The 27,922-nt window shown below is 40.2% G+C and overlaps 2 protein-coding genes across 12 annotated transcripts in view; both read left to right on the plus strand.

Annotated features, from left to right (window-relative positions):
* The window catches only part of nrxn1a (neurexin 1a), a 67,809-nt gene extending 65,026 nt beyond the window's left edge, over positions 1 to 2,783 (plus strand). For all 10 annotated transcript variants that reach the window (XM_085284921.1, XM_085284911.1, XM_085284916.1 and 7 more), the window contains one exon: positions 77 to 2,783. In XM_085284921.1, the coding sequence (XP_085141047.1) occupies positions 77 to 378 (302 nt within the window). In that variant the 3' untranslated portion in view covers positions 379 to 2,783. The remainder of the gene's footprint in view (positions 1 to 76) is intronic.
* An 8,867-nt stretch (positions 2,784 to 11,650) lies between these two features.
* Positions 11,651 to 27,896, plus strand: fshr (follicle stimulating hormone receptor). Of its 2 annotated transcripts, XM_085284923.1 has the most exons (15): positions 11,651 to 12,024; positions 15,024 to 15,095; positions 15,929 to 16,003; positions 16,248 to 16,322; positions 16,422 to 16,496; positions 19,061 to 19,132; positions 19,538 to 19,618; positions 21,698 to 21,766; positions 21,861 to 21,935; positions 24,445 to 24,630; positions 25,222 to 25,442; positions 26,389 to 26,570; positions 26,663 to 26,854; positions 27,085 to 27,374; positions 27,470 to 27,614. In XM_085284923.1, exons 1-15 carry the CDS (start codon positions 11,834 to 11,836, stop codon positions 27,486 to 27,488), a joined length of 1,875 nt encoding a protein of 624 aa, XP_085141049.1. In that variant the 5' UTR covers positions 11,651 to 11,833; the 3' UTR covers positions 27,489 to 27,614. The 2 variants fall into 2 exon arrangements, with proteins under 2 accessions (XP_085141049.1, XP_085141048.1); XM_085284922.1 differs by having other exon boundaries at positions 27,085 to 27,896.
* Positions 27,897 to 27,922: the final 26 nt, after the last annotated feature.

A 27,922-nucleotide genomic window follows, 5' to 3' on the forward strand; every position in this document is an offset into this window, starting at 1 on the left:
TCGCAGGCAATCCAAATTAATAATGTATAAACTAAACCATCATATAACATCAATTTCCTCCTCTCTCCCCTCACAGCCCGCCCTCCCCTGCCAGAGGTGAAGATGTTCCCGGGTCCGTCTGAGGTGGTGCGGGAGAGCAGCAGCACTACGGGCATGGTGGTGGGCATTGTAGCAGCTGCTGCCCTCTGCATCCTCATCCTTCTCTACGCCATGTACAAGTATCGCAACCGCGACGAAGGCTCCTACCACGTGGACGAGAGCCGCAACTACATCAGCAACTCAGCCACACAGCCCAATGGCAGCGCTAAGGACAAGCCGCTGGGCATCGCCAAGATCTCTAAAAACAAGAAGAACAAAGACAAGGAGTACTATGTCTGAGGCGGATGACTTCTTAAACACAGACATATACGCATACACCTTTATATATATAACGGTATATGTACATAAATAGATATATTCTCAAAAAGAAAAAAATACACACAAACACACATGACATAGACATGCTGATCTTAATGTTTACTCCCCAATAATCACACCTGCACACATGCTGGCAAGCACAAACATGCACACAAACGAGCCCAGGCACACACACACTCAAGCACAAACATACACACACAGACTGGCCTGAGGGCATGAGCCCTTACTGTACAGTATTTACCAATGAGCAGAGCCTCTGTGAGAGGCTTCTTTTATGAACATTAACACCATTCCAAATGATTTAGAAAGCACCAGTTCAACTCCCAGTTAAGAACCATTTTGGGTCAGCCTGATAAGAAAAAAAAAAGAGACTCCCCTGCCACAGTTGGACCTCTTCAGTTGGACTAAGAGAGGTCAAGGAAGACTTTAAGTGAAGCACATGGCAGACAGAGTGTTTGCGTGAGAGGCAGAGCACCAGAACAAAGATGTAAAAGCACCAAGACAAGCACCAAGTGTCTCTCTTCCAAGCTTCTTGGCCTTTCTCCCTGTTAGCAGATGGGGCTAGAAGAAGCAATGAGGATGCTGAGGAAACAAGCACACCAATGGTCCAAGTCTACCCCCAGACAGCACGGCAGGAATTCAGGGTGTAGCCAAAGAGAGACAGTGAGTTGCGAGTGGATAGGCAGCGGCAGGGCTGGTGCACCATTAATATAACGGATGGGCTGTGGTTGTTACGCTGCAGCGCTGCTGTTTTATGGCACCCTGAAAATCACAAAACAGTGTAATCAGTGAAAAACTGAAAGATGTTTTCCTGGACAGGAGACTTCAGATGCTACCTACAGGCACCAGTCTTGCACTGTGGTGTCTTGCACACACACACATACGTACATAGACTACATACAAACACACACATGGTAAAATTAAAAAGGATCTACACATGCAGACATACACTTACCTGCAATGCTAAAAGCGCAGCATATCTTCATAACTGACACTGAAGACTATACAAGAAGACATTGGTGAAAAAGACAACGCTCATAATGATAACTGTTATGGCAACGATAATGATGAATATGAGGAACATTTGGGCAGTATAGACTCTGGGGAAGGGAGGGGGGGGATCTTATTGCACGTGAATTATCTTACTCCGTGTGATTTATACCGCGTTGAAACTCCAGAGGTTACATCGTGACGCACCACCATCATAAACTCACCACCTCGGCTTGAAGTATTTCTGAGTACGCACTTCAAATGGTTTTTCAGTCTGTGGGATACAACAATGATTTCAGTCGCCAAATCGACTCTCAGATCAAATCTTCATCGGCAAAGCGTGACCATCTCGAGTGTGCTGCATGCCCGAGCTGTGCTGTGGAGTGGTGGCGTGTCCCACTAAGTCCAAAGGTGGTAGGTTTGTCTGCAGGTGGGAAAGGAGGAGGGGGATGTTGTGGGTTGCCGTCGGACACGTGCGCCCCACGACAGGCCACATCCTGTTTCCTAGCCTGATGTCTTACAGGTCACGCCCACTATACCTACGCTAACCAACCACCTTTTATAGCAAAAACCAGCTGAGGAAAAGAAAAACATAACAAAGTAAATGTTACCATGTGTTGCTAATAGATAGAAAAGTCCAGTTCTTGATGCCATTGGCTATACGACAACTTGAGTTGCTTTGATTTCATTGGCTCTCCCTTTTCTCTCTTTCTCTTTGCGTCCTCATGTATTCATTGCTGTTGGTTGACAGATGAATCAATACTCGTGACATGTCCCAATACGGGACAGACGGATGGGTTTCCCATGGGCAATGGCGAATTATCTGTTTATGGACTTTTTGCAGTGTCTGAGCCCTCTGCAGCTCAATAAGTGTAGCCCCACAAGATACAAACAGTGCCATGACATGAACAAGCCCCTACAGTTCTTCCAAGCAATGTAACTAACCAGTCGGATGCATGCAAAACAGACCAGGGCAAGGAAGGACATGAAACAGACTGTGTGTGAGATTTCAAAGTATAAATGTCAAAATTAACTTAACATCTCCCCTTATTCTCGCCATCCTTAACTGGCCTTTTTGACCTGCCTCTTTCGTGTTTCCCTCTCGTTTACTACGTCTCCCTCTCCTCCATGTCTGTTGCTTTCCTTTACCTCTATCTCTGTTGTGTTGCCATCTGAAAACATAGGAGGCGTCTCAACAAGTGGGATTATTCTACATCTAGGTGTTCATTAACCATGTTTATTTTCTATATGTACAATTTTTCTACAGTATTTACTTTTATTTTTATTGTTACGGTTCTTTGATGAACATAAAGTGGAAATTTATTATGAAAAATAGTTTTGAAGATTAATGAGTAAATAAAATATTACCCAAGTGAGCTTTTTGCGTGTTTGTTTTTCACTTCCCATCTGCCTGCGGACATCATTAAAGCGCCTATTATCGCACCCCCCTCAGCTATGATGATATCGGATGACTGTCTAATTAACACAAGTCAAAAGGTAGCAGGGAATCAGAGGGCAGATCTTAGAGGAATAGTTCCCAATAAAAAGAAGATTGATGTCAGGCATGTCTTTTAGTTCCAGCAAACCTTATTTAATGGACATAAGAGACTGTCATCAGTCTCTCATGTAACAAGTACAGAAATTAAGGGCATTTCTGTAAATTCAGAGACCATAAATTGCACATCTATCCACATTCTGTTTTATCCTTTCAACTTTTGTTTCATCAAATTAAGAAAAGAAAGCAGCTCTTCCTTTCTAGGTCCCACACCATTTTACTGGGATGGCAAATGCACAAATATACCCCACTGCACATACTAAACAGGGCTTTGAAGCACAACTCTGTGCTGTAAACGCAAAGTCTCTGCAGAGTTGCTGTTTGCCGGATGAAAGATCCCTGAGACTGCAGAGCTGAACTTGCATCCTCAGGTGAAACATACAAAGAGCTGCTATTTCAATAAACACCTCCCCAGTTGCATTATCTTGTTCTCTCGCTGTTTGTCTTGCTTTCTTTTTGTCTTTGCAGAACAGTCTGTGCTCAACAAAAGGCTTGTGTTAGGTTGTAGCCATCTGCTGCTTTGCTGTCCTTGGCCACAGACAGCTAGGACAAAGATAAAGACAGAGCCCTGCAATATTTATGGAGTGAATACAAAATAACGCTGTTTCTCGACAGTGTACAATAATCTGATTGTACAACACACAATCAGATTATTAGTATTAGCAGCAGATAATCTGAATTCTTTAAACAGGTTGTGTCACTGAGATTGAGATCTGTTTTTCAAGTAAGATGACACACAGATAGATTGTACATGTTCAGAAATGCAAAAAAGCATGTGCAGAGTGATTGGAGATTCATAAATATAACCTTTTAACAAATGTTGCAGTGAAACAGGAAAATGTAGCTTTGCATTGTTTGTAGTTTATTATTATGACAATGTTAGAATCCAAGTTTTTTTTTCCAGCTTCAGTGTGAATAAGAAGCACAGTTAATGACAAGTTTTACATTTAAGCAAATAAAAAATAAATAAATTAAAAAAAACAGGCAATCTTGCAGTAGTGCAACCCTGTAAATAAAAGTAAAAACAATACAGTGTAAAAAAAATACTCACTACTTCACTAGGAAAAATTTGCATTTATTTATTTAAGGTTACATTTTATTTATGTGACTCCAGCTAAATATTTTTGATGTTTATTGTTTTTGCTGAATATTTTTCTAAATGTGCGAATCTAGGGACGTGTTATATGGAAAAAATAAAAACATGAGAAATGAGTATATGATTGTATATACTCAAGTATATAATTATGTGCCATTTAAGTCTTATTTGCAAAAAAGGATCAGAAGTTTGCTTCCTTAACACATTTTTTTAATAAAATGTCTGTGTTTGTATGTTTGAAGTAAGTTGTACCTATACAGTATTGTGTATTTAAGTATTTTCACCTCTCATTTCTTTATATTTTTTCCAAGAGCCAGACATTCTTGTATTTTGAAGTGGTCTGTTCAAGTTCTTCAGGTTTTCCGTGGGTATTTCAAATAATTTTGGGGGGACATTGACAGTGTTTTCATTCATTTTCAGTCCAGTCCTTGCACCTGGCTATTTTCAGAGGAATGTTTTGTGTTTGTTAAGCCACTTCACACTGACCTATGAATCATTCAAGCATAGAAAAGGACACTTGATTCAAGGTATGAACCAGTGTTGTGTCTACACATAACAGACAACTTAGCAAAAAAAATAAATTTTAAGCACTTTGCTACTAGCAGCCTGTCACAAACACATGTTCCCAGTTTTTAGCTGAATCTGTGAAAAATGCCAAAGATAGCGTACAGTTTGACAGGCATAAAACAGGATTTTTGCACCAAGAAAGTGATTATCTAACGTGATTCCCAAAGATCTACTGGTTGAAAACTTGAAAACTTATATCTCAGCAGTTTGTCTCAGTATATCTCAGTTGTGCAAGTGGGTCCTTAAAAATGTGAAGGAGCTGGACAAGTGGAGGACTAAAGAAGTAGTTGCAGGCCTATAAAACTATCTACAGCAGACGAACATTCATGTCATTAAGAAATATGACAGACCTGAGAGAGATGCATCTGGCGCTTCAGCTGATCCATCTATGGCATCAAAACCTCATCAGAAATGGTCTCAGTGGAAAGGTGGTTGCTTAACTACACAAGAAATGGACTAAAAATCAGTGGTAACAGGGATCATGGAGTGATGAATCAACTTGTTATCAGTATGTATGGAGGAGGTCAAGAGAGACATACAGCATTTAATGTCTACAGTCATCTGTAAAACATTGTGAAGGCTCTGCCACTGTTTGGGGCTGCATTTCACCCAGTGGGGTTGGAGGTCTTGTTAAAATTGATAGAATTATGAGTGCCGAAAAGAACCATTTGTCACAAAAAGGCGGGCTGGTGTGTTTGTGGTGCCGACCCAAAAGCTGATATGGAAGAGACTAAAACTAGGCGAGCCATTTATTTGGCTGAACAAGAAACAAGAACAAGAATACGAAAAAAGGCACAGTGAACCGGGGCGAAAACTATAACCTAAACTGGGAAAAACAAAACTATGAGACATGAACATAAGATACCTGAAAACCTGACATGAAGGGAGGAAAACAGACACACCAACACTTTATTTTACTTAAAGAAATACCTAAGGGATTTCGGACTCTGTTGAAGAACAAAGGTGGTCACAGACTTTTTGCACAGTACTTAAAGCATAGAGTTTGTGATGAAATGTAGCTAATATCTCTGTTTTCCTAGATGCCCCTGAATATAACAGGATAATGTTAGGCAATGTCACATGTAGTCTGTGGAATCAGAAGGGAAAATGCCATTCCAGCTTAGTTTTTTTCTCTTGCTTTCATCCTAGCTCATCCTCATCAATGTCTGCATACACCTGTGTTGGTATTGTTCAGCTCGTGCTCCACAACATCCTCCACCTCACCATCCTCATACACCCACATTTATATGACTGACTTATCTGATAAACATATTGCAGATTTAAAATTCTCTTCTTGTTTGCTTCATCATAATAACTGTTCAAATTCACCGCCCACTGATGTGTCCCTTCTACTTTTGTTGTGGCCTTGGAGCCAGACCATGACACATGTCATTACAAAAACAGTGGTAAGGCCTTGTTTGCAGACAGAGGTAACAACATCAGAGCTGTCCGGTTTATGATTGTGGTCTATGGGGAAAATTCTTTGTGGGACAACAGGGGATTTTATTTGCTGCAACACTGATATATACATTCTCTATTAGGTTAACAAAACCCAAAGATAATCCAATTCAGATACCCTCAGAGTTATCCTTAGTATGACTTTTGCACTCATTCTGTGGAATTATACAAGTTACAGGCAATCAAAGTACCTAAGGTGTGCTTTTTAATTTATCATTTCAAAGCACATTTGAGCCCTCATATCTACAAGAGATGGACGCATGAAATTTTTAGAGCCAAATTCATTTTAGCTGCAACCAAATCCATTTTACACACTCCAACTGCCAAAAACCCAGAATCCTGTTTTTGTTAAGCACATTATTTTTTTGAGTAACAATCTTTGAGCATCAGTATGATGGAATATGATGACAGTTTTAATAACAAAGCTGCAGCAATCTGGACACTTTTCATTAGTATTCACTTGAACTTGTACACACTACTACGGTACTGTGTTGGACCCCTTCAGGAACTTCATTCTTCTAAAAAAGTGTTGGAAACATTGACATGATGACTGTACATTTGTCGGCTGCACATCCATGATATCCGTGACATCCCAAAGATGCTCTTCCGAATTGAGATTGGTTACTGTGGAGGCCATTGTCATGTCCAAGAAACTGGCTTAAGATGATTTAAGCTTTGTGACTTGGTCTTTCATCCTCCTGGAAGAAGTCATCAAAAAGTTCACTGTAGCGTAGATATGATAGCAACGATACTTAGACAGACTGTGGCACTTAAATGATGCTCAGTTGATACTAAGGGCTCCAAAGTGCAAAGAAAACCCCCACAGCATTACATCACCGCCATCAAGGGAGCATAAATCTAGGCTTTTATGTTATTTACACCAAATTCTGACCCTAGTGTCTGAATATTGCTGAAGAGATTGAGATTAATCAGTTTTTCAGTCTTATATAGTTGAATTTTGATTTGATTTGATATACCTTTATTAGTCCCACAAGGGGAAATTTCATTTCATAAGGCTGCCGACCTATTGCACGCAATGGCGGCGCCATCTTACCCTCCGACCATACATACATTACACAAAACATCACATGGGGAAGACAGGTCAGAGAGGTATAACAATGGAAAATGCACCACATGAGGAAAGATAAGGAGAAACAAATAACTCCCCCCAGACTGAGCTCCAACAAGGAGATCAGTTTGAGAACAGAAAAAAAAAAACCTCTGCACATAGCACATGAAAAAACTCTTAATACACCAAAGAAACACATGACAAGCAACAGGGGAGGGTAAAGGGTGAGGGACAGCAGATTTAGACAGTACATCCGGGCCTGCAGCCTGTGCGCTGGTCTCCTTGATCCACCGTCAGCATCGGAAGGGAATAAGCATCGAAGGCGTTTGGAAAGGGAAGGTGGATGAGTGTGCGCATATCAGTGTATATGTATGTGTGCGTGTCCAGAGTTCAGCTGAGACAGTGTCCTTCGCCCTGCTAGTCTAAGTAAACAGTCTTCCAGCCAACCCTAGGTTTTAGAGAACAGACTGTGAGAGAGTGTTCCAGGGAAAAGTAATACAAAAAACACAAGACTAGACAAGGACATAAGAGGCTAAGCAGGGAAGCTAAGGGAGAGGAGGAGGAGGAGAGGGTGACCCTGATGACCCTGTAAAAATTTTAGCCTCAGTTTTTAGTTCTAGTTTTGACATTCTGTGCATTCAGAGGTGCTCTTCTGCATACCTTGGATTTAACAAGTGGTTGTTTGAGATACTGCTGTCCTCCTATCAGCTAAGACCATTTTCCTGAGGCCTTTAACTCAGAAAACTGCTGCTCACTGGATATTTTCTCTTTTGAACCATTCTCTGTAAACTCTACAGAGGTTGTGTGGGGAAAATCCAAGTAGATCAGAAATACTCAGACCAGCTTGTTTGGCACCAACAACCACGTTACGTTCAAAAACAAACTTTCTTTGCAATTCTGGTGCTCTGTTTGAACTACAGGAGGTCATCTTCACCAATCTATACATGTGTAAAAAATGCTTAAAAAGTGCAATTTGTGTTAGATTTCATGGTTCATGTAACCATGTAGGACAAAAACTAGCGACAGCATATGAAAGGGAACCCTTAGAGATGCACGGTGTGCAATACACTGGAATTGCAAGGATGTTGAAAAAAATCTTCAGGATATAAAAGTGTTTCATCAATATGACTATATTACAAAATGATTTTGACAGAGAAAGAATCCCAGTTAGAAGATTGGCCTGGTATGAAAATGTAAGAAGGGAAAAAAAGAAAAAATATATATTTTTAAAGAAACCTTTCACAGTTACAGTTGTACAAAGAAAACCATCTGATTCTGAGGGTGTCTGGTGGGAGGCACTGATTGATTTTTCAGACACATACACTGTTAAGAAAGGCTCTTTTCTAAAGCTGTTTGTTCAGCATCATCATTAGTCTACCTTTTCATTTTGGCTTCTCACAGTCACAATCAAAAGAGGACATGGACACAATTACAGTGGCTTGCTGTCCCACTGAATCTGTAGCAGACCGCAGAAATGAGATTGCCTAAATGGAGTGCAAAATATGTGTCTCAAAAAAAGAATTTTTAATTGAAAACACACACAAGAAAAAGAGCAGGAACTCCCTAATATTTTCCACCTCCCTCACAAAGGTGTCGAGCAATCAGCAGCAGATTGATCCACAAATTCAGCTGGAGCGCACACATGCACACAGGTGCTGTACAGCTTCTCCCTGCTTAGTCCTTCATCTCTACTCCCTCCAGCTGTGCTTGTTAGACTCTGCCTATCCTTTCTTTTTCCTTGTCAAGGTCTGCGGAGGCAGACCGTGCGGAAAGGTGTGTGGTGGACCCAGGTGCGAACACAAACGAGGATGCAGGAGTGGATTCCAACCAAAACGAGCCTTTTATTATGGCTGATGAAAAGAACAAAAACAGAATGAGGGCAGCATACGTGTAGTACTCAACAGAAAACCTAAACTGGACAAAACTAAGGAAAGACTATGGCTGGAGGTACAGAACACAGGAGGTGGTAACACAGACGACGCGAGACAGACTGTATGAAACACAGAGACTAAATACACATGAGGGATGATCAGGGGAAGTGGCCACACATGGGAACACAGCTGACACACATGAACTTAACGACAGGACAGAAGGAGTGAAACTGAATACACTGACCGTGAATACAGACTTTCAAAGTAAAACAGGAAACATGGAGATTAGACAAGACACATGAACCGGGGAGACGTAGTACAGGGGAGATGACATAACCGACAGCATGGACTTGACAATATAAGACACGCAGACATAAACACACGAAGGGCAAGGGAGACTTAATACACGGGTAATATGTACAAATGGCTGGACTGCCTTAGTGACCCTAAACAAAGAATAAACATCAAAATAGGCTAAAACACAAAACACTGGGTCGCACGACCCAGGACCATGACATTCCTTCTCTTTCCTTTTTTTGCCTTGTGTATAAGCAAGCCACTGTGGGAGAGTGTATCCTTGTGTGTGACAGAGTGTGCGTGGTCGTGTCAGGAGCTCAAGGCTGCATTTTTCTTCCTGCTTTGGAATAAATTACAAGGAGCTCTTTTCCTCAACCACATCAAATTCCCACAGTCCACACAAGCACACACGCGCGCGCGCCTGTATGCACACACACACACACACACACAAAAAATGTATAAATACAAAAGATGACAACATGAATGGAGAGCAAAAGCCGAACATTAAAAAGAAGAAAATGTCAAAGGGAAAAGAAACTGTATATGGTATTTCTTTTTTAATTACTGTGTGTGTGTGTGTGTGTGTGTGTGTGTGTGTGTGTGTGTGTGTGTGTGTGTGTGTGTGTACCTGAATCCTGAATGTCCTTGCAAGCTGGCTGCATGTCCTGCTGACGTGTGAGGAGAGTGTGGTAGAAAAGAATATTATGTCCACTATTATCGAAATGTGCTCATCATTTACAACAAATATGAGACAAGAGACAAAACAGATTCACACCTGGTGCCTGTTCTAATTTTTACTGTTTCTGGCACGACTTAATGCTTAAATGCTTTAAAAAAACAAAAACAAAAGATAAGTACATGTAGGTCTGAAACAGTTCCTTACTTGGATGTGAAACTAAAGGCAAAAACAAAATATAAAGGCATATGTAGATATCTAGATACCACAGAGACCTGGAACATTCTAATATAACAGAGTCGTTAAACTAATTAACTGAATATTCTGGTTTTAAGTTAAACTCCAAGCATCAGCTACAAGCTTTGCCTTTCATATCAGCTGACTGTCCTGCTTTGTTTTTTGGTGTTGGCACCTGCCAGTACGGAGGAGATGAAGAAGACCATGGAGAAGATTCATTCATGTAGTGAAGGAAGAAATGCAGAGAGTTGGTGTGACAGAGGAGGATGCTAGGAATAGGATGAGATGGAGGCAGATGACCTGTTGTGGCAACCCCTAAAGGGGGCAGCTGAAATAAGAAGAAGAAGAACAACCAAGAGGACTGTGCAGCTGAAACTAAACTAAAGAAGCTTTTTGTAAGCCTACTTGTAACCAGTAATGATGTAAGGATATTCATCTATACACTAACAGACACTTTATTAGATACAACTGGCTGGTACTGCCTCAATTCTTTGTTGCATAGATTCATCAAGGTACTGGAGTAACTTCTATGTGATTGCATGATTACATATCTGCTTTACACAAACTCTCAAGCAGGTATACATAATAAAGTGGCCACTTATGACCAAATGCCGAAAGGCAAAATCGAGTAACCTGAGATTAGACTCCGACCGAAGGCTCTTTGCTACATGTCTTTTGCCACTCTTTCTATTTCTCCCTACTTTACTGTCGCCTCTTTACTGCACTATATAATAACAAGTGAGTGTCTGACGAGTGTATAAGGTACTGCATATTTGGCAGCAAGAGTGTTTTTAAGAAAAGCTGTCGTAACGTGCACTGAAGCTTTTTAGGCAGGACCAGATGACTCAAAGGAAAACTGAAATTTCCATCTGCAGTCATTAATATTTGTGGCACTCTTCTGTTCAGGAACCTGAACGCTTTTCCATGCGTATACATGAAAAGCCAGGGGTGGCAAGAGGAGCAACAAAACCTCAACACAGATGAGCGCAGGCACTCAGGGAAACAGGGATGATAAGTCAGATGCAGAAAATATACAATGAAGTGGTGTGGAGTTGGGTTGCACAGAAGCTTGCAGATGCACGACAGCCAACAATGAGGTTAAATATTATTTTTTTGATCTTATTAAAGGGATCTTTACCTACATTTGACATAATAGGACAGGAAAAAGAAAATACACATTCACAGAAGGAAGAGGACTGCACAGTTTTTCACAGCGCATCACTACACTTATTCTTCTCTTGCAGTCTCAGCTCATAGAACACCAGTCATTTATATCTTATCAAGACGTATGCTCTGTTCTGGAAGTTGTTACACAGTAGAAAAACACACATAACTCCACCCAGCTGAGACCTCCTACATCCTCATACTCCCATGAGCTTTTCACACGCCCCCAGCATTCACTACTGCATGACAGAAAACACCAAAACACCTCACATTTCTCTCTAACTGACCTGGCGCTGAACCCCCGAGCGGACAGACAGGTAAAAGCCTTCATATCAAATGTGGAGCGTGGACCAGAGACAATATCAGAGTAAAAGACACAAAAAGAAGACAAACTAGAAAAGTGAAACCACTCTGTGGACCCTGGCAGACTGAAGTGATGTTGGTAATGACACTAATGATGCTGCTGATCGTTACGATAAAGACGGCAGCAGCCTCGGCGCGCGGCTCTGAAATGGACATTAGACCTGGATTTCATCCCAGTTTGGCCAAACAAACCTCGTGCCCGTCTTGCCAGGTCATGTTTGGAGTCACGGCGTTTCCCTCCAACATCTCCAGCGCCCAGTGCCTGTGAGTACACACAAACACACAAGCACACAGAGACTCACACACAAAAGGATCCACTGGTTGTGGATCCAGATGTTTACTTTTTTTGCCATCATTGTTAGATTATATTAAGCTACCATGCCTAATCATCATCAATGTAACATTATAATACAGCGCTGTGCGGAATGAAACTTTACTGTATGATACTGTCAGCTGTTTGTTATTTTTCTTTGTGTTTCATCCTGATTTTAAAGAAGCACACTATTCATTTAAATGAATTAAATTAATGTGATGTAATATTTAAAGTGTAACACTGCTAGAGTGGTGAAAAATTCATATAAATCCCCTGAAAATTAGAAAAGCCCATAGAAAGCCTTCAATGGAGTGTCACACATGTTAATAGATTTTATTCCCCATTCTGTTTACTGTTTTTAAGGAGATGTATGTACCAGTTTTCCTCGGATTACATTATTCCCCCTCCCCTCTAAATGAAGTCTACCTATCACCTGATCACCATTCTTTTCTGGTAATTGTTTGCAGGCAGTATTTGATAGCATGCTTACACTTTTCTTTCTTTGAGACTCACAAGAGCTAGAAAAACTAAGGAATAGTCAAGTCCAAACCAGCAGAGCCAAAAAGATACCTTTCTGTCTTTACCAAGCTTTACTAAATACATGATCCCAGATATTCAATAATGCAGCTTAAAAGTTTTTCATTCCTTTTTGAGTACCCGCATCTCTCACGCTCCACACATTAAGTTTAAAATAGACCCAGTGATGTAATTCGAGTTTTTTTTTTTTTCTGTAGCTTGAAAGTTTGCTTTCAAGAAAGCCTGAAACTTTAAACCTGAACAACCACAAAGTACATAAATTATAGCTTCTGCTGTTTTGTAGTCTGAGCTGATTTCCTTATGTGGAGCAACTTTAATTTGTATAATTGGCGACATCCCTCAAACTGACATGCGAGTGGAGCAGCAAATGTGTCTATAAATCCCACCACCCATTCACCATATTAAAGCTATACAGTAGCTATGAAATGTTTACAAATTTGAATCTCATCCGTTAACGTGCATAATCATCCGGACGTTCCTGTCTAATCCTCGCTCATCTGCCTGGACGAGTGGTTCAGTTTTGCTCTCAACTTGACTCGGTTGGTTTCATTAAACATTTAGTGATTCGGGGAAATGCATGCAAAGTTTTTCTGCTCATCCTCGGCACCTTGTAGCGCAGCAGCAGCTACTTACTATTGTTGGCCACTGAGCAGGTAGCCACAGGTTAAAGACCCCCCGCTGAGTTTTCTTGTAAACAAACAAAATGAAGGGTTTAAAAGTCAGAGCTTCCCACCAGGACAGTCTGGGTTATGAGCTTGCAGTCTTTTTCTTTTTCTTATGCTACTTTGTGTGTTACTGTTATCAATCAGCAGAATACAGGATGAAACTGTCGAAGGATTGCGCATTGTGTTGTCTGCACTATAACACGATGATTGCCTTAGCTGTTGCCCAGTTATGATAAAGTCCTGTTTGTACATTTTTTTTAATACAGATTAAGCAATCAAGACATTCATTCATGATTTTGGTACCAGGAAAATGAGCAAAGTTCCCATCTTTAGTGTAGAGAAATCCAAGCCTCAGGTAAAGTTAGGGCTGTGCGATATGACCAAAATCTCATATCCCGATATAAGAATTCTATCGTCCGATAACGATATAAATCACAAAAATGTAACATTTTCTGTAAATTCTGTGAATCTCGGGCAGCTCGACTTGCGGGAAGTGTTCCAGCTGTGCGTCATGTAGCTGGAGTCGAGTGTTTTAACCGATGCATGAAACTATACATTTTTAGACATAAGTTGTAAAGGCCACAGTTTTCTTTGTGAGTATTGCGGGGAAAAGCCTGTTCTAATGTTTGAGTCTAAGGTTTATTTTTTAGGACCTGGCAGCTCTTTTTTAATTCTCATCTGTAAATAATCTGCTCTTTCACGTGATTCAGTTTATTTTGAAAAGTCTCAACAGGATCTTGAGCTTTATTGTGAAAGGTTTATGTGGAACATAAACAAGCGGACACGCGATGCTGTTACAGTCGTTGTTGCTAACCACAACAAATAAAAACAGGCGCTTGTCCGTCCCTGTGGTTATATAAAATATAAGAGAAAGAGAGAACTTTAAGAAATTAATATAGCCACTACAGTGACCATCAAAACGATGAAAAAATATTGCCGTAAACAGTTTATTTTACAACACCACGAAACAAACGATAGCGTAAAATGAAACTTAGACGTTTTTATATTGTCATCCGATATATATCGTTATATCAAACAGCCCTAGGTAAAGTTATTTCTACTTTCATAGTGTCACTTTAACCTGTAGTGCTTGATTAAAGGTGACATGATTGATTTAGGTGTCTCATGCAGATCTGAGGGTGATGCCACTCATAGTAAACAGTGACCTTTTGCTTTGGCTGCTTAAACATTTGCAAAGAATCTCAAGGCCTTCCAGAGAAAGAGACAGGGTGAGGTGAAGATTAGAATCACCCTAAGCATTTATTCAAACTTCTATCGAAACGTACACACGAGCAGTTTCTCCTTACACAATCTATCTTTCCAAAAAAACAGAACAAAAAAACATAGCCTATGAGTAAATACAGCTGACACACACTCAAGACAAGGACACACTTGTGGCAGAAGAAGCAAACATCCCTAGAGATGCGCTGCGATCTCCCAGGAGGCCATGCGTGTGTTCTCTTCTGCTCTATATTTTGCTCGAAGGTCAAGGCTCGGGAACAGTGGGGATATTTGCAAGTATGCAGTAAGTATGCTGCAAGTATGCAAGACCACATGCAAAGAGCTTGGGAACTCGTGTAGACTTTCTTCACGTATATTTTGTTTCACACATGAAAAGAAAAAAAATCTCATCGTGACTGAGTAACTGACCTTCTTCAGTGGTCAGTGTGCACACAAAGCCCCTGCGAGCCTTGTGATCAGTGTGAAGTGCTGAAACCTGATGTGAGTGGCTGTTTCTGCATCAACAGGGAAGTTAAGCAGACGCAGATCAGAGAGATTCAGCAGGGCGCCTTCTCCAGCCTCCAGCACCTAATGGAACTGTAAGTGTGCGCCTGTCGATTATGTTTGTTCTTCGATGCGGAGCATAATGTGCTGAGGAGGTCAAAACACACGAGATATGGATCATCCAAACAGACGGGGAATAATTCAGTGGCATTCCAGGAATGCCACTGTATTCATTCAATAAAACAATTGATCTCCATATTGGGGATCAATTTTTTTTTATTGAATGAATAAAATCACTTTGGTCCACATTCATATTTAACAAGAGCTGGAGTTATAGATATTGATTTTGTACTCATGTGACAATTTGTACACGGTGCCAATTACGTTATCACTTTGCTTTCTACATAAATATATTTCTACAATAAACTTTTATAATTAGCAAACAGTGATTTCAAATTAAATTGTTCTTTTTTTCTGCTGCTATGAATCATTTTAATTAGTAGTGATTAAAATATTGATCAAGCAAGGATCAGTTGTTCAGCTTCAAAAGTGAAAATAGTTGCAGGTGCTGACTCTTACATGTTAAAGTGTAAAAGAAAGCAATCACAAGCTAAAAAATGGGCAAATGTTTGATAATAGATTAAACTTTTTAGTTGCCTCTGTTGTGATTTTCATGATTCATCTGCAGAGTTTATTTAAGGGACTTATTGATTTTAAAACCATAGGAATTGCAAATAGAAACTGTGTTTTGCACATATATTTAACCAGGGTGTGTCCTACACCCAAAGTTTGTTTTTATTTTTTAATAACTTTACAGGAAAAATCCAAGGATTCTGTCTGATTTGAGACATCGATTACAAAAACCCCTCCTATAATAACTTTTAAATTCTTTACTTCTTCTTTTACTCATCATTACTGCCAACTACAGGACCATATCCGAGAACGACATGCTGGAGAGTATCGGTGCTTTTGCCTTTTCTGGCCTCCCTCAGCTCACCAAAATGTGAGTATACTGATTACTAAAAGCCGCTGACTGCATAAAACAGATTTTATCCTACATGTTTGTGTTTAGTCTTTGTAATGGAACATGAAGAGCTCCGGCCTCTGAGGAAGATCACCCAAATAATTGAGAAGTTAAGCATCCGAGGGGTGGCGGAGACAAAAAAAGACTCCAAAGAATGAGTGTGAATGAATAATAGACCACATGATTTTTTTAAATATATTTCATATTCGTGTGTTTCCCTCAGTTTAATATCTAAAAATGCTGCTCTGAGGAATATCGGGGCTTTTGCTTTCTCCGACCTCCCTGAACTCAGTGAGATGTAAGTATAACTGGCAGGATAATAGCACCTGTGAAACCCCGTAATTGCAAACCAGTCATTTATATTAATGAGAATCTGACTGAAATATGTTTCTTTCAGAATCATAACAAAGTCAAAACACCTGAGTTCCATCCACCCCGATGCATTCAGGAACATGGCAAGACTACGGTTCTTGTGAGTACTCAGTGAGAGTTCACATTTCTACCACAGTTTGTCTCTCAAAACTGATTGTGAGTCCAAAATAGGTCACGGGTGACAGCCCTACTTCTGATGGCCCGCAAATGATCAAAGACATTATTTTTTAATGAGCTTGGCTCCCCAGTGTCACCCTTCATCCCCAACATGGGGGGGGAAAGTCTTTTTTTCCACAAAATGACTTAAAGGCCATTTCATGACTGCTACTTTAATTTGTTGCAAACAAAAAAAAAGTATTATTTTATGTCTTTTGAAACAATCTCAAAGTAGCAGTTTATAACGAACACTGCAGCGCTCAAATCCCTTACAGACATTCTTAACTGTTACTGTTTGTCCCAATTTGTGAAAACTGGGACACATAAACAGAAATCTGCGATGGAAAAAAATAAAGCGATTGCTTTTTTAAAGAGGGCCACCTTAGTGCAAGTTTAGTTTGTTTTCAAATATTTTCCTTGGGGGTCGTGGGGGTGTTATTATGCTTGTTTACGGCTCCATATTGTTAATATAGCTTTGCAAAATTTGCAGTTCAAAATACTCCTTATTCATCTTATGCTGGGCCTTTATGCAGCCCATGGAAATAATCCATTTCATCTTCTATGAGCAGGTGGGTGAGGCTCTAGACCAGGGGTCCCCAATCCCAGTCCACGAGGGCCGGTGTCCCTGCAGGTTTTAGATGTGTCCTTGATCCATCACAGCTGATTTAAATGGATAAATTACCTCCTCAGCATGTCTTGAAGTTCTTCAGAGGCCTGGTAATGAACTAATCATGTGATTCAGGTGTGTTGACCCAGGGTGAGATCTAAAACCTGCAGGGACACTGGCCCTCATGGACTGGGATTGGGGACCCCTTCTTTAGACTTAGAGCCAGACCTGTGTAAGAGGATCATAATAGGAATTCTGGCCCTCTTTAACATCACACAGAGCCAAAAGTAGAAAAAAAACTGTCGGAGCAGCCTGAAGCCTGAGCTTTTGGCTCACAGGTATTACTTGACTATATGAAAGTAATTCTTGCCTCACAGCAAGAACGTCCTGGGATTGAAATTGTACACCGGTTAATGGGTGATTTTAAAAGATTTTAAATTGGCTGTATAGGCGCCTACACCTGATTTAGAATATTTTAAATGGCTGATCCTGTTTCCTGATCCACTAAAGGAAACACGAGAAATCAAATCAGAAGTCACTGACTGACAATCAAAGACAAAGACCAAGGAAACACTACATATACATACACACACACAGATAGGGGTAACAGCTGGTTTCCAGTTGGTTATTAAACAGATGAAAACAATCAGACAGTCTGATGGCCGAATGGCAAACAATCACAAAAAGAGGTAAACGTAGGAAGTAAAACCAAACATAAAACAGGATGTAAACAAGAGACAATTAGACATGAGGGCTACGACTAAACGTGATAGGAGCAACAGGAGAACACAGAAAGCAGGAGAAACTACATGCACAAAGAAACATAATATAACCCACAAATATAGCAGGGACCGAAACACAACAAATGGCCTACATTACAAAAACACGTTGGACCTCATTGGTAAACGGTGCCTATGCACCAATCTGTGCATAAACCATGAATATGAATATTTCATGCACAAATCTGTGATTCATCGTAGCCCGAACCCTAACCTTTAATCCAGGAGTTCTCAAACTTTAAAGGGTCTTCATAATGTTGACATCCAATTAGCTGGTTCAGACTTAAAATCACTTATCAACATGGAGTGACTCAGAGATATATTTAGTATAATTAGCTACCTGGCTGGTTAATAAGCCAGGCTACTCAGCAGTTGTAGCTCAGCGCCCCCTGAGAGGAGCAAATGTTTTCATGACAGACTGATGTGAAGTGTCACAATTATATCAGAGGTTCTGCAGTGAAAATGTGGGAGGAAGCAATGGATACGTTACACTTTTGTTATTAGTAGAAAGTTTCTCCATTAGTATACATGTCTCTTTCAAGGAGCAAGACTTTATTGTAATTCTTTAAAGTTATCTTGAGCAAAAGTTCTCCAGGCTTTCTGAAGTTTTTCTTTAGACACTGTTTGCTTTTTTTAGTCATTTTTATTCCACCTGACCATTTTCAGAGGAATGGGTTTTTGTTTTGTTTTTTTTGTTTGCTTGTTTTGTAAGTCACGTAATGCTAAAATATGAATCATAAGCATGAAAAATTCACCTAACTTGGGGGAGAAACTAGAGTTGTATTTTTAGGCAATTTGTTACTAGCTGCCACAAAAACACATAATTTGTCCCCATTTTTATTACTGAATTTTTTAAAAATGCCAATGATAGCACACAGAGCAACGAACATAAAATGGCATTTTTGCACCAACAATGAGATTCCCGAGAATCGTCTTTAAGTTATGTTAGGATGGCAGACACATCAGACATCAGTATGTCTTTGTTATTTTTTAATCTAATTTATTACAATAGATGAGACAGTGTATGTGATTTTATCACTGCTACTCCCTGCTTAGTGTCTGCTTTTCAGAGGTTACAATTTAGTAACATGTTCTGGTTAAACCTTTACTTTTACATCACAGGACTATCTCCAACACCGGGCTCAGGATTTTTCCAGACTTCTCCAAGATCCATTCCACCGCCTGCTTTCTGCTGTAGGTCTCAGTACAATTACAAAAAACGATCTCATATACACGCCTCCACATGTGAATTTATAGGCTATTATATGCATACAGAATTAAATACTCCCATAAGAAATCACACCACTAATCATATATTACTGCAGTAAGAATTCAGCAGTTCTTACCAAACAGACTATCAGGAACACGCACCATCTGTCCCTAGCCGTCATCCTTTAAAAATCCATATTCAAACTGTCTCCCAACTGACATCTGTCATCTTCAAAAAGACAGTGGATTAGACAGGCACTGCTGAAGGCTTCCTAATGTTTTACACCTTCTGCTGTTTTGGGGGGGTTTTCCACTAAAAAATGTATTTCTACCACTTACTTAGCAATAGTGGTCATTTATCTTAAAGTTTTTGTTCTTTGTACTGCTTAGGGATCTTCAGGACAACAGCCACATAAAGAGAGTCCCTGCCAATGCCTTCAGAGGCCTCTGCACTCAAACCATTGCAGAGATGTAAGCGATTCATCTTTCTTTTTTAGAAACACATCACCCTTACAGATCCGAGTGGGCATTACATGCACAGTGATGAATGTTCCACGAAATGCTCTTTGCCCTCTTCACTGAGTTTCTCCTTTTTTCTATGTTTCATACTCATACTTTTATTGCCTTTTATAAATTTTTGTGCTTTCCTTTTCAGCTGCAGATCATTAATCTAACATAAAATTACATTTTTTTGCTTTTTGCATATGTCACAGATTGTTTTCTTTGAAAAAAAAAATGAAAGCATTAGTGTAATTTTGAGATAGCAGTAATTAATTACCTCTATTTAAGGCTTCTTGATGCTTTCACTCAATCATTTTCATCTGTAAAAAAAACTGCTGCTAGTTTAAAAATTAAGATTTTAAATCAACCCACATACTAATAGAGCAATGTTGTACAGAAGAGTGAGCCAAAGGTTCTCCACAATGATGTAAGAGACCGATAAAGTCATACAGAAACAACTTACCAAAGTTATGCTACTCAAGGTGATTCTACAAGCCACCAAATTCTGGGGAGTTTAGTTTTAGTGTTTAATTTTTAACAGGACTTCAGAGAGTCCTACGAAAACTTTGTTAGCAGTCATTTGGTAGGTACAGATCGAAAATTTGAGTTAGCATTAGTTCAACCATGACAGGTTCCAGTAGTGAAGATGCAGCTTAATTGCTAATGAATTATTGATATCAATCCCGTATTACTGAAGCCAGTGTGACCTTTTTGATTTTAAAAACCTTTGCTGACAGCACTACTTTTACTTGTAGCAGTAGTTTAGCTGTTTGTTTAATGTGCCTAAATCACCAGGAGCTTTAGCCAGCAATAGGTTAGCTTAAAAGTTAGCTTAACACAGGAGACAGCAGTGGAGCCACATTTCTGTATAATTTACTGTATAACTTAATTTATAATTTATCTACTAATAAAAATTGTATTTGTTCAGCTCTTGTGGTTTTACAGGGATGATATGTCTGACTATTTCTTGGCTTTAAGTAGCTTATCGGGCAGTCAGGAAGTTACTCTACCTATCCAACAAATAGTCTGGCACATAACCTCGTGTAAAACTGTTTTGATTTGGGGTTTTTTTTTTTTTACACTTTCAAAAAAACAATATAATGTGTTAACTAATGAGTCTTACAGGAGGGAGTAGGTGGATTTTTTAAACCTTTGAATTGTGCCAGGCTTATCATTATTATTATTTCCTTCCAGGCTTTGTACTAAGCTAATTCAGAAAGGGTGGTACCAGTTGAAGGAAATAAATGTCAAATTTGCTTTTACATGTAAAATATGTAAGTATGTATCACTAAATGCCACTCACTCATCATTCCTACAGGAATAAATGCACTCTGCAGTCCCAGTTACCTCTTATGAACTCTGATAACTGGGAATCAAACTGCATAGTCTTCAGCTTATGAAGAGCAAAAAGTCTACTTTAAATTCTGTGTCTGATAAATAAATATTCGTTCAAATTCAAAGCTTCAGGGCCATCATTGGTAGGCTGTGACTCTCTGCACCCAGACTTCAAAGCAAGTTTATTATTCTGTGACTGCGCGGTAAAAAAGCGAACAAAACCATCTTTGTTTGTGCAGCTTTTATCTACAGAACTCGATGTTCTCCAATTCAGTCAGCAGTGCCGGGCTAGTTGTTATTATTATCTTTTTTTCCTACCAGACTTTGTGCTATAGTAATCCAGAAGGCTGCTGGCTGTAAATTAATAGAGATGGATAAAAGGATGCAATCAGCACTCAGCAAGAAGGAGCTGGATTTTTTTTCCATAAATGCAGGATCCTTCCAACAAAACATTTTGATGGCAGCGTCTGAGATCCATACTGTTAAATACAGAAGAAAAGTAGGAAGCAAAAGAGGCAGTAGAAGGCGACACAATCATATCAACGCTTTACTCAGTGTTGCACTAAAACTCTTTGTATTTGTACAGCTTTACTCACTGAGAACAAAAGAAGTGCAAACACTAAAATTGGCATTGATAGCTAAGTAAGTTTACAGTTGGAAATGTTCTGTGTTGGAGCCACATGACTGTAATTTGGCTTCCCTTTCTAATGACAGACGGCTCACCAGAAATGGCATCAAGGAGGTGGCAAGTGACGCCTTCAACGGAACAAAGATGCACAGATTGTGAGTCACAGGCAGAGACACAATTACAAACAGAAGATTTAAAAAAAAAAACATACACATTTAACTCCACTCTCTCTTTCTCCCTTGCTCTCAGGTTCCTAAGAGGCAACCGACAGCTTACTCACATCAGTCCCAGTGCCTTTGTGGGTTCCAGTGAGTTGGTGGTACTGTAAGCATGACATTCAACAGTAACTCATGCCTAAATGATTCACCCTGCTCATCATACCTTATTAAAGTCAGAATGTTGGAGAAAGCAGGGGGTGGGAGATGATATCTGCACAGACTTGGAAAATCTTTACAGATCTAAGATTAAAAATAGTTTAGGGTCAGGTGAACATGATGGACTCTACCTGGAAATGGAGATTTCTGTTTATTCCCCTAACAAAGAGACATGTCTACTGAAGTATTATTCTTTTGGACTATCATCACTGTGATGTTTTTTTTCCTTCACTCCCTGGCAGTCACTTGGCAATCAAACAGTAGCTTCTCTTCAGCTTCTTTCTTTTCTTTTTTTTTTATTCAGCTGGCACTTCTCTTAAATCCAAGTGCATTTCATGAAAATTTATATTTTATGAACTGATCAAATCTCTATTACAGACAGCACACTAAGGGGAAGAGAAGAATCTGTTAAAAAGGCAGTTCACCCCTAAATTAAATTAATGCATTTTTCCTCTGGGCTGTGGTGACATTTATCCATCTAGATTGTTTTGGTGTGGGTTTCCCAGCTTTGGAGATATTAGCTGTAGAACTGTTTGCCTTCACTTACATGTGACAGAACTGAAAGACACTTGCCTTGCGGTGCTTAAACCATAAAAAATATTATAGTACTGTGCAGAAATCTTATATTTTAGAGTGAAAATTGTAAATGGATGCAGCGATTCTTTAAAACAGTGTAGAACGCAAGTGAGAGAGAGTTTGTCCTGACCTAACCCGCACACTGTGATAACGATTTGCACCAGAAATTTCACCTTCAGATTCATCACTCCATAAGACCCATCCACACTGATTTTCAGTCCAGTTCTTGTGTAATCTGGCATGCCTCAGCCTTTTCTTCCTGTTTTGCTTCCTTAAGAAGGGCTTCTTGACAGCCATCCTTTCACTGAGAGCATTTCTCATGAGCCTTCAGTGAACAGCAGATGGATAAGCTGAAGGGCCTGATGCGTCTCTCAGGCCCTGTGTCACGTCTTTGCTGGATTTTTTTCCTCCCATTTCTTATGGACAGGAAGTTCAAATGTTGTTGTTCATCTGCTGTCGATAGTTTTAGGGGCTGCTACTTCTTCTTTTCTCCTCCACTTGTCCAGTTTCCCTCATTTTTCAACACATTGAACACAATAACATGATTTGCCAAGCTTTTGGCTAACAGCTCTTAGGGAATCACCTTGGCTTAAAAAAATGTATTTTATGCCTGTCAAACTGCGGTATTATTTTAGTATTTCTGGTATATTCAGTTGAAGAAATTGGAACAAATGATGTGTTTCTGTGACAGGCTGCTTGTAACAAAGTGCCTAAAGATACAATTTAGAACTGGTTCTTCGCTGAGATTTTTGTTATGTATAGACACGGCACTAGTTAATCACTTGAGTGAGGTGCTATTTTTATGCTTGAATGATTCATAGCTGAGTGTTCAGTAGTTGAACAAAACAACCCAAGTTTCCTTGTGAAAATGGTAAGTTTCGAGGATCGGACTGAAACTGAGTGAAAAAGCAGCCAATGTCCAAAGAAAGACTGAAAGTCCTTCTGAAAGCCTGGAAACTTGTTGCTGAAGACCACTCTGTAAAAATTTTAAGACACCAGGAGACGAAATCGTAAATGCAGTGGCACGAGTTAAAATTCAACTCAAGGCCCTTTGTCGCATGTTTTCTCCTACTCTCTCTCCTAGCTTTGGTGTCCAATAAAGGCAGAAAAAGGCTTAAAAATACCAAGAAAAAATGTCTCTTTCCCAAAACATGGCCAGGTTACTCAACAACAAAAACATATTGACAAAGCTTCCTGTGAGCAGGAGGAACTGTTTGCTTTCTGCTGCTTCCATTACAGCTCAATCGTGAATGGAGGCCATTAAGGTTTATCATTATGTCTTATAATGTGAACATGCCCCTCATTACAGGGAAATCCCATCTTCCACCAGGTGATAAGGCCTTTATGTAAGTTCCCCAAAGAAGGTCCACTCTCTTATGTTATGTCTTATTTCTTCTTGGTTATCTCTGCCAGGACCTACTCTTTAAAGTCCTTGTGATATGTTAATTTCCCTTTCAGGCCATGTCAACCTTGCGTAGGTTATCTAGGGCATTTTATCCATCTCCTCCACCACCAACCTTTGAACTCTTGGGGGGCAGTCACTATTTTCTATGTTCATCAGTTGAGCTCTGGTTTTTGAGATGTGGTCTTTGAGTAGAGTAGAAAGAAAACAAGGTTTGTTGAGTTTTTAAAAGTTTGTTTGTAGACAATTTAACTACCTCAAAGAAAGACTCTATTACGTTCGAGAAATGACAGAAATTTTGACCAGAAATGTCTTCAAAACCAAGCAGCTCACACCAAAAGAATTACTTCAATAAATACCACTAGAGCCCAGAGGAAAAGTATGTCTGTTTGCTTCTTGGGGGTGAACTGTCCATTTAAGCATGCTATTGATTCCGGAAATAAAATTTTAACTCACTTTTTTTCTCCGCTTGCTTCTGCAGAGACATCTCTGAAACAGCCCTTGCCTCTTTGCCAGACTCGATCCTTGGAGGCCTCAAGAGGCTGATCGCCGAGTCAGCCTTCAACCTGAAAGAACTTCCTCCTCTTCAGCTCTTTACCAAACTGCGCCAGGCAAAGCTGACATACCCATCACACTGCTGCGCCTTCCTGAACATGCACCGAAACAGGTACGCGTGCTCTGCCAGTCAAAAGACACCTGAAGATGTTTTTTTGGAAATTGTATGAGATTTGGGGGAAGTTGCTTCTTCACTTTGTTGCAAAGAGTTACCTGGTAGGATTGAAACCACTCTTACTGTTTATTAAATGTGGCACTACAGTGTGAACTGTCTGTGAAGCTTATATTCAGTCGCTTCAATCCAGTGGCTCTCTCACTGTGGGGTATAAAGACTACAAAAAGGCTGGGAAAAAAGCTATGAAGTGAAACTAAATTTAATTGGATTTTCTTTTGTAAGCGAAAATATAACAAACAAGATTTTTGATGCTGTTTTGGATCATAAATAATAATGTGGGCTGTTAGGCGTGAAGCATTTTTGCCTTTTGAAGTGAGGCATGCCAGGAAAATGTTGGGAGACACTGGGATGAGCCCTTACATGGACGTACACAAATGTGTGGGTTGGTTTGTTTTATGGTCTTTTCAAAATCCTATTTGTCCATTTCTGGTTATATGCCACTGAGTCAACAGCTCAAGCAGTTGCTGAAACAAAACTCATTTACTTTGTTCCTGTGTTGTCCACTTTGTGTGTATTGTTGTGTACTAGATCGGGATGGCACTCACTGTGCGACAACCCCGAGGCTAAAAATAACCTGCACTTCTTCAGGGAACACTGCTCCAACTCCACCTCCATCACCTGCAGCCCAGCCCCTGATGACTTCAACCCCTGTGAAGATATAATGTCTGCTGCCCCCTTACGCATCCTCATCTGGATCATCTCTGTCCTTGCCCTGCTGGGCAACACAGTAGTTCTCCTTGTATTATTAGGTATGTTATGTAATTAAAAGGTATTTGGATATTTATGTCTAGAACACCTAAATAAATATTTCTCCAGCTCCATCACTGGAACTGACAGATCTTCAGGCCTTTCTGGTTTAAAGTAAACCCAGGAAAACTTTTTAATACATTGTTTACCTTCTCAGTTAATCTATTTTATCAGAGACCATTTCCTGAAACCTGACCAAAGACTTTTTCCCCGAAACTTAACCAAAATGTATGAAAGCGTGTTTCTGCCACTTTATTTGGCTATAATTTAACATTTTTGGCTATTAACTCCATTTTCTGAATTAGGTATCTCAAACGTTTGACTTACTCAGAAGTTTTAGTTAGTAAGTCAAAACCTTGAGATGCGTAATTTAAATATTTGAGACAATAGCCTTAAATTTTGAGATATTTTGAATTTGGGTGTTGTTAGCAGCGAAGGCAGGAGGAACCCAAGCTGTGGCTCTGCTGCTCTGATCAGTCTGCAGTTACACATATCTGTGTGAAATACGCTCGGATGCCCTGTGGGTTCTGAAACCTTTCCTTTCATGTGCAGCATAGGTTTTGGGGAAACTGTAGCCATTCTGAGGGATTAGACACATGGACTAGCCATCCTTTGCCATGGGCCTCGAAAAGCCTCAGGCGCACCTCACAGGACACGCAGTTTCAGAAATGCTCTAACCCAGCTGTTTAGCCATGACAGTTTACTCCAAATTGTCTGGAAACTTCCTTTTACTTGCCCACATTTCACGTTTCCAAAGCAGCGAAATAAAGAAGTGACTGCCCATTTTCTGCTTAACATATCCTACAACCCCATTAAAGGTGCTAATGCCATTGCTACCATGTTATTCACCCATTTAATATTTAATGTTATGGCTCATTGGTACTTTGGATCTGCTAAGTGGATTTTATTGCTGATATTTATTTATTTGTCTTCTTTATCTGTGATCAGGCAGCCGCTATAAGCTGACTGTTCCTCGATTCCTCATGTGCCACCTGGCCTTTGCTGACCTCTGCATGGGCATCTACCTGGTAGTCATTGCAACCGTGGATATGCTCACACGTGGACGGTACTACAACTATGCTATAGACTGGCAGATGGGCTTGGGCTGCAATGCTGCAGGCTTCTTCACGGTGTGTATTCATCACATCACATCACATAGTGACAACGCTCATTCAAGCATGTGTTTGAATTGTAAAGTAGTGTGTCTGTGTGTCATTTACAGGTGTTCGCCAGTGAGCTGTCAGTGTTTACCTTAACAGCAATCACCGTGGAGCGCTGGCACACCATCACGCATGCTCTGCGACTTGACCGCAAACTTCGCCTGAGACACGCTTGCATCATCATGACAATAGGCTGGATCTTCTCCTTGCTGGCTGCACTGCTGCCCACAGTTGGGATCAGCAGCTATGGCAAAGTGAGTGTTAAATTTCACCACTACATGCTGATACAATTACTACAAGGTGGTACTTCACTCCTTTCTTAAACCAACCATCACTCTACTTTTATTGCTCTACTACTTTTACTACTACCGGTACTCCTAATACTGTAGGTGTCTGCTAATTTAGCCTGCCAGTCCATAGTTTATATTGTTGAATTATGTCAAGACCCCCGAATACTGTTTATTGTTTTTATTTCTTCATGCAGGTGAGCATCTGCCTCCCCATGGATGTTGAGTCCCTGGTCTCCCAGTTCTACGTGGTCTGTCTTCTCCTCCTCAACATCTTGGCGTTCTTCTGTGTGTGCGGCTGCTACCTCAGCATCTACCTCACCTTTCGCAAGCCTTCATCAGCGCCAGCCCACGCCGACACCCGTGTGGCTCAACGCATGGCCGTCCTCATCTTCACAGACTTCATCTGCATGGCTCCGATCTCTTTCTTCGCCATCTCAGCTGCCCTCAAGCTGCCTCTCATCACCGTCTCAGACTCCAAGCTACTGTTGGTGCTATTCTACCCCATCAACTCATGCTCCAACCCCTTCTTATATGCCTTTTTCACCCGTAACTTCAGAAGGGATTTCTTTCTCCTCGCAGCTCGCTTCGGGCTGTTTAAGACTCGAGCGCAGATTTACCGGACAGAGAGTTCCTCGTGTCAGCAGCCAGCGTGGACCTCTCCAAAGAATAGCCGTGTTATCTTGTATTCCTTGGCCAATACGCTAAGTCTAGATGGAAAACAAGAGTGCTGACTTTTACCCACATTTACAGGTATGGACTTTTTGCCTTGATTGCATATTATATCGATACAAACAGGCTGCTAATTCCTTAAAATGATGCCTCAGATCATGAATTTCGATTACTACCTGGGAAATTTTTTCTGTCTTCTTAGACCAGAAAGATCTAAGAAAAAACACAAAATTCAACCAAGTGAAAGGCAAAAGAGCTGAGAACTCATTTTTGACAATTTGACCCAGGAGTCTGCAAAACACAGTGATTGTTAAAATAAACAATGCTCTTGCTCTTGCTTCTGTTTGTGCTCCTAATCTGATT

This window comes from Mchenga conophoros, linkage group LG8, assembly GCF_057382185.1.
Source record: "Mchenga conophoros isolate Kocher_MC1m ecotype Shallow Benthic linkage group LG8, M_conophoros_male_GT1.1, whole genome shotgun sequence".
NCBI lineage: Eukaryota > Metazoa > Chordata > Actinopteri > Cichliformes > Cichlidae > Mchenga > Mchenga conophoros.

What these genes read in the sequence shown, in the direction of transcription:
- fshr (XM_085284922.1), top strand. Translation starts at nt 11,834, where the DNA reads ATGTTGGTAATGACACTAATGATGCTGCTGATCGTTACGATAAAGACG. An exon ending in AGTTCTCCTTGTATTATTAG is followed by an intron (nt 25,443 to 26,388) that starts GTATGTTATGTA and finishes ATCTGTGATCAG; the next exon opens with GCAGCCGCTATAAGCTGACT. An exon ending in ATGCTGCAGGCTTCTTCACG is followed by an intron (nt 26,571 to 26,662) that starts GTGTGTATTCAT and finishes TGTCATTTACAG; the next exon opens with GTGTTCGCCAGTGAGCTGTC.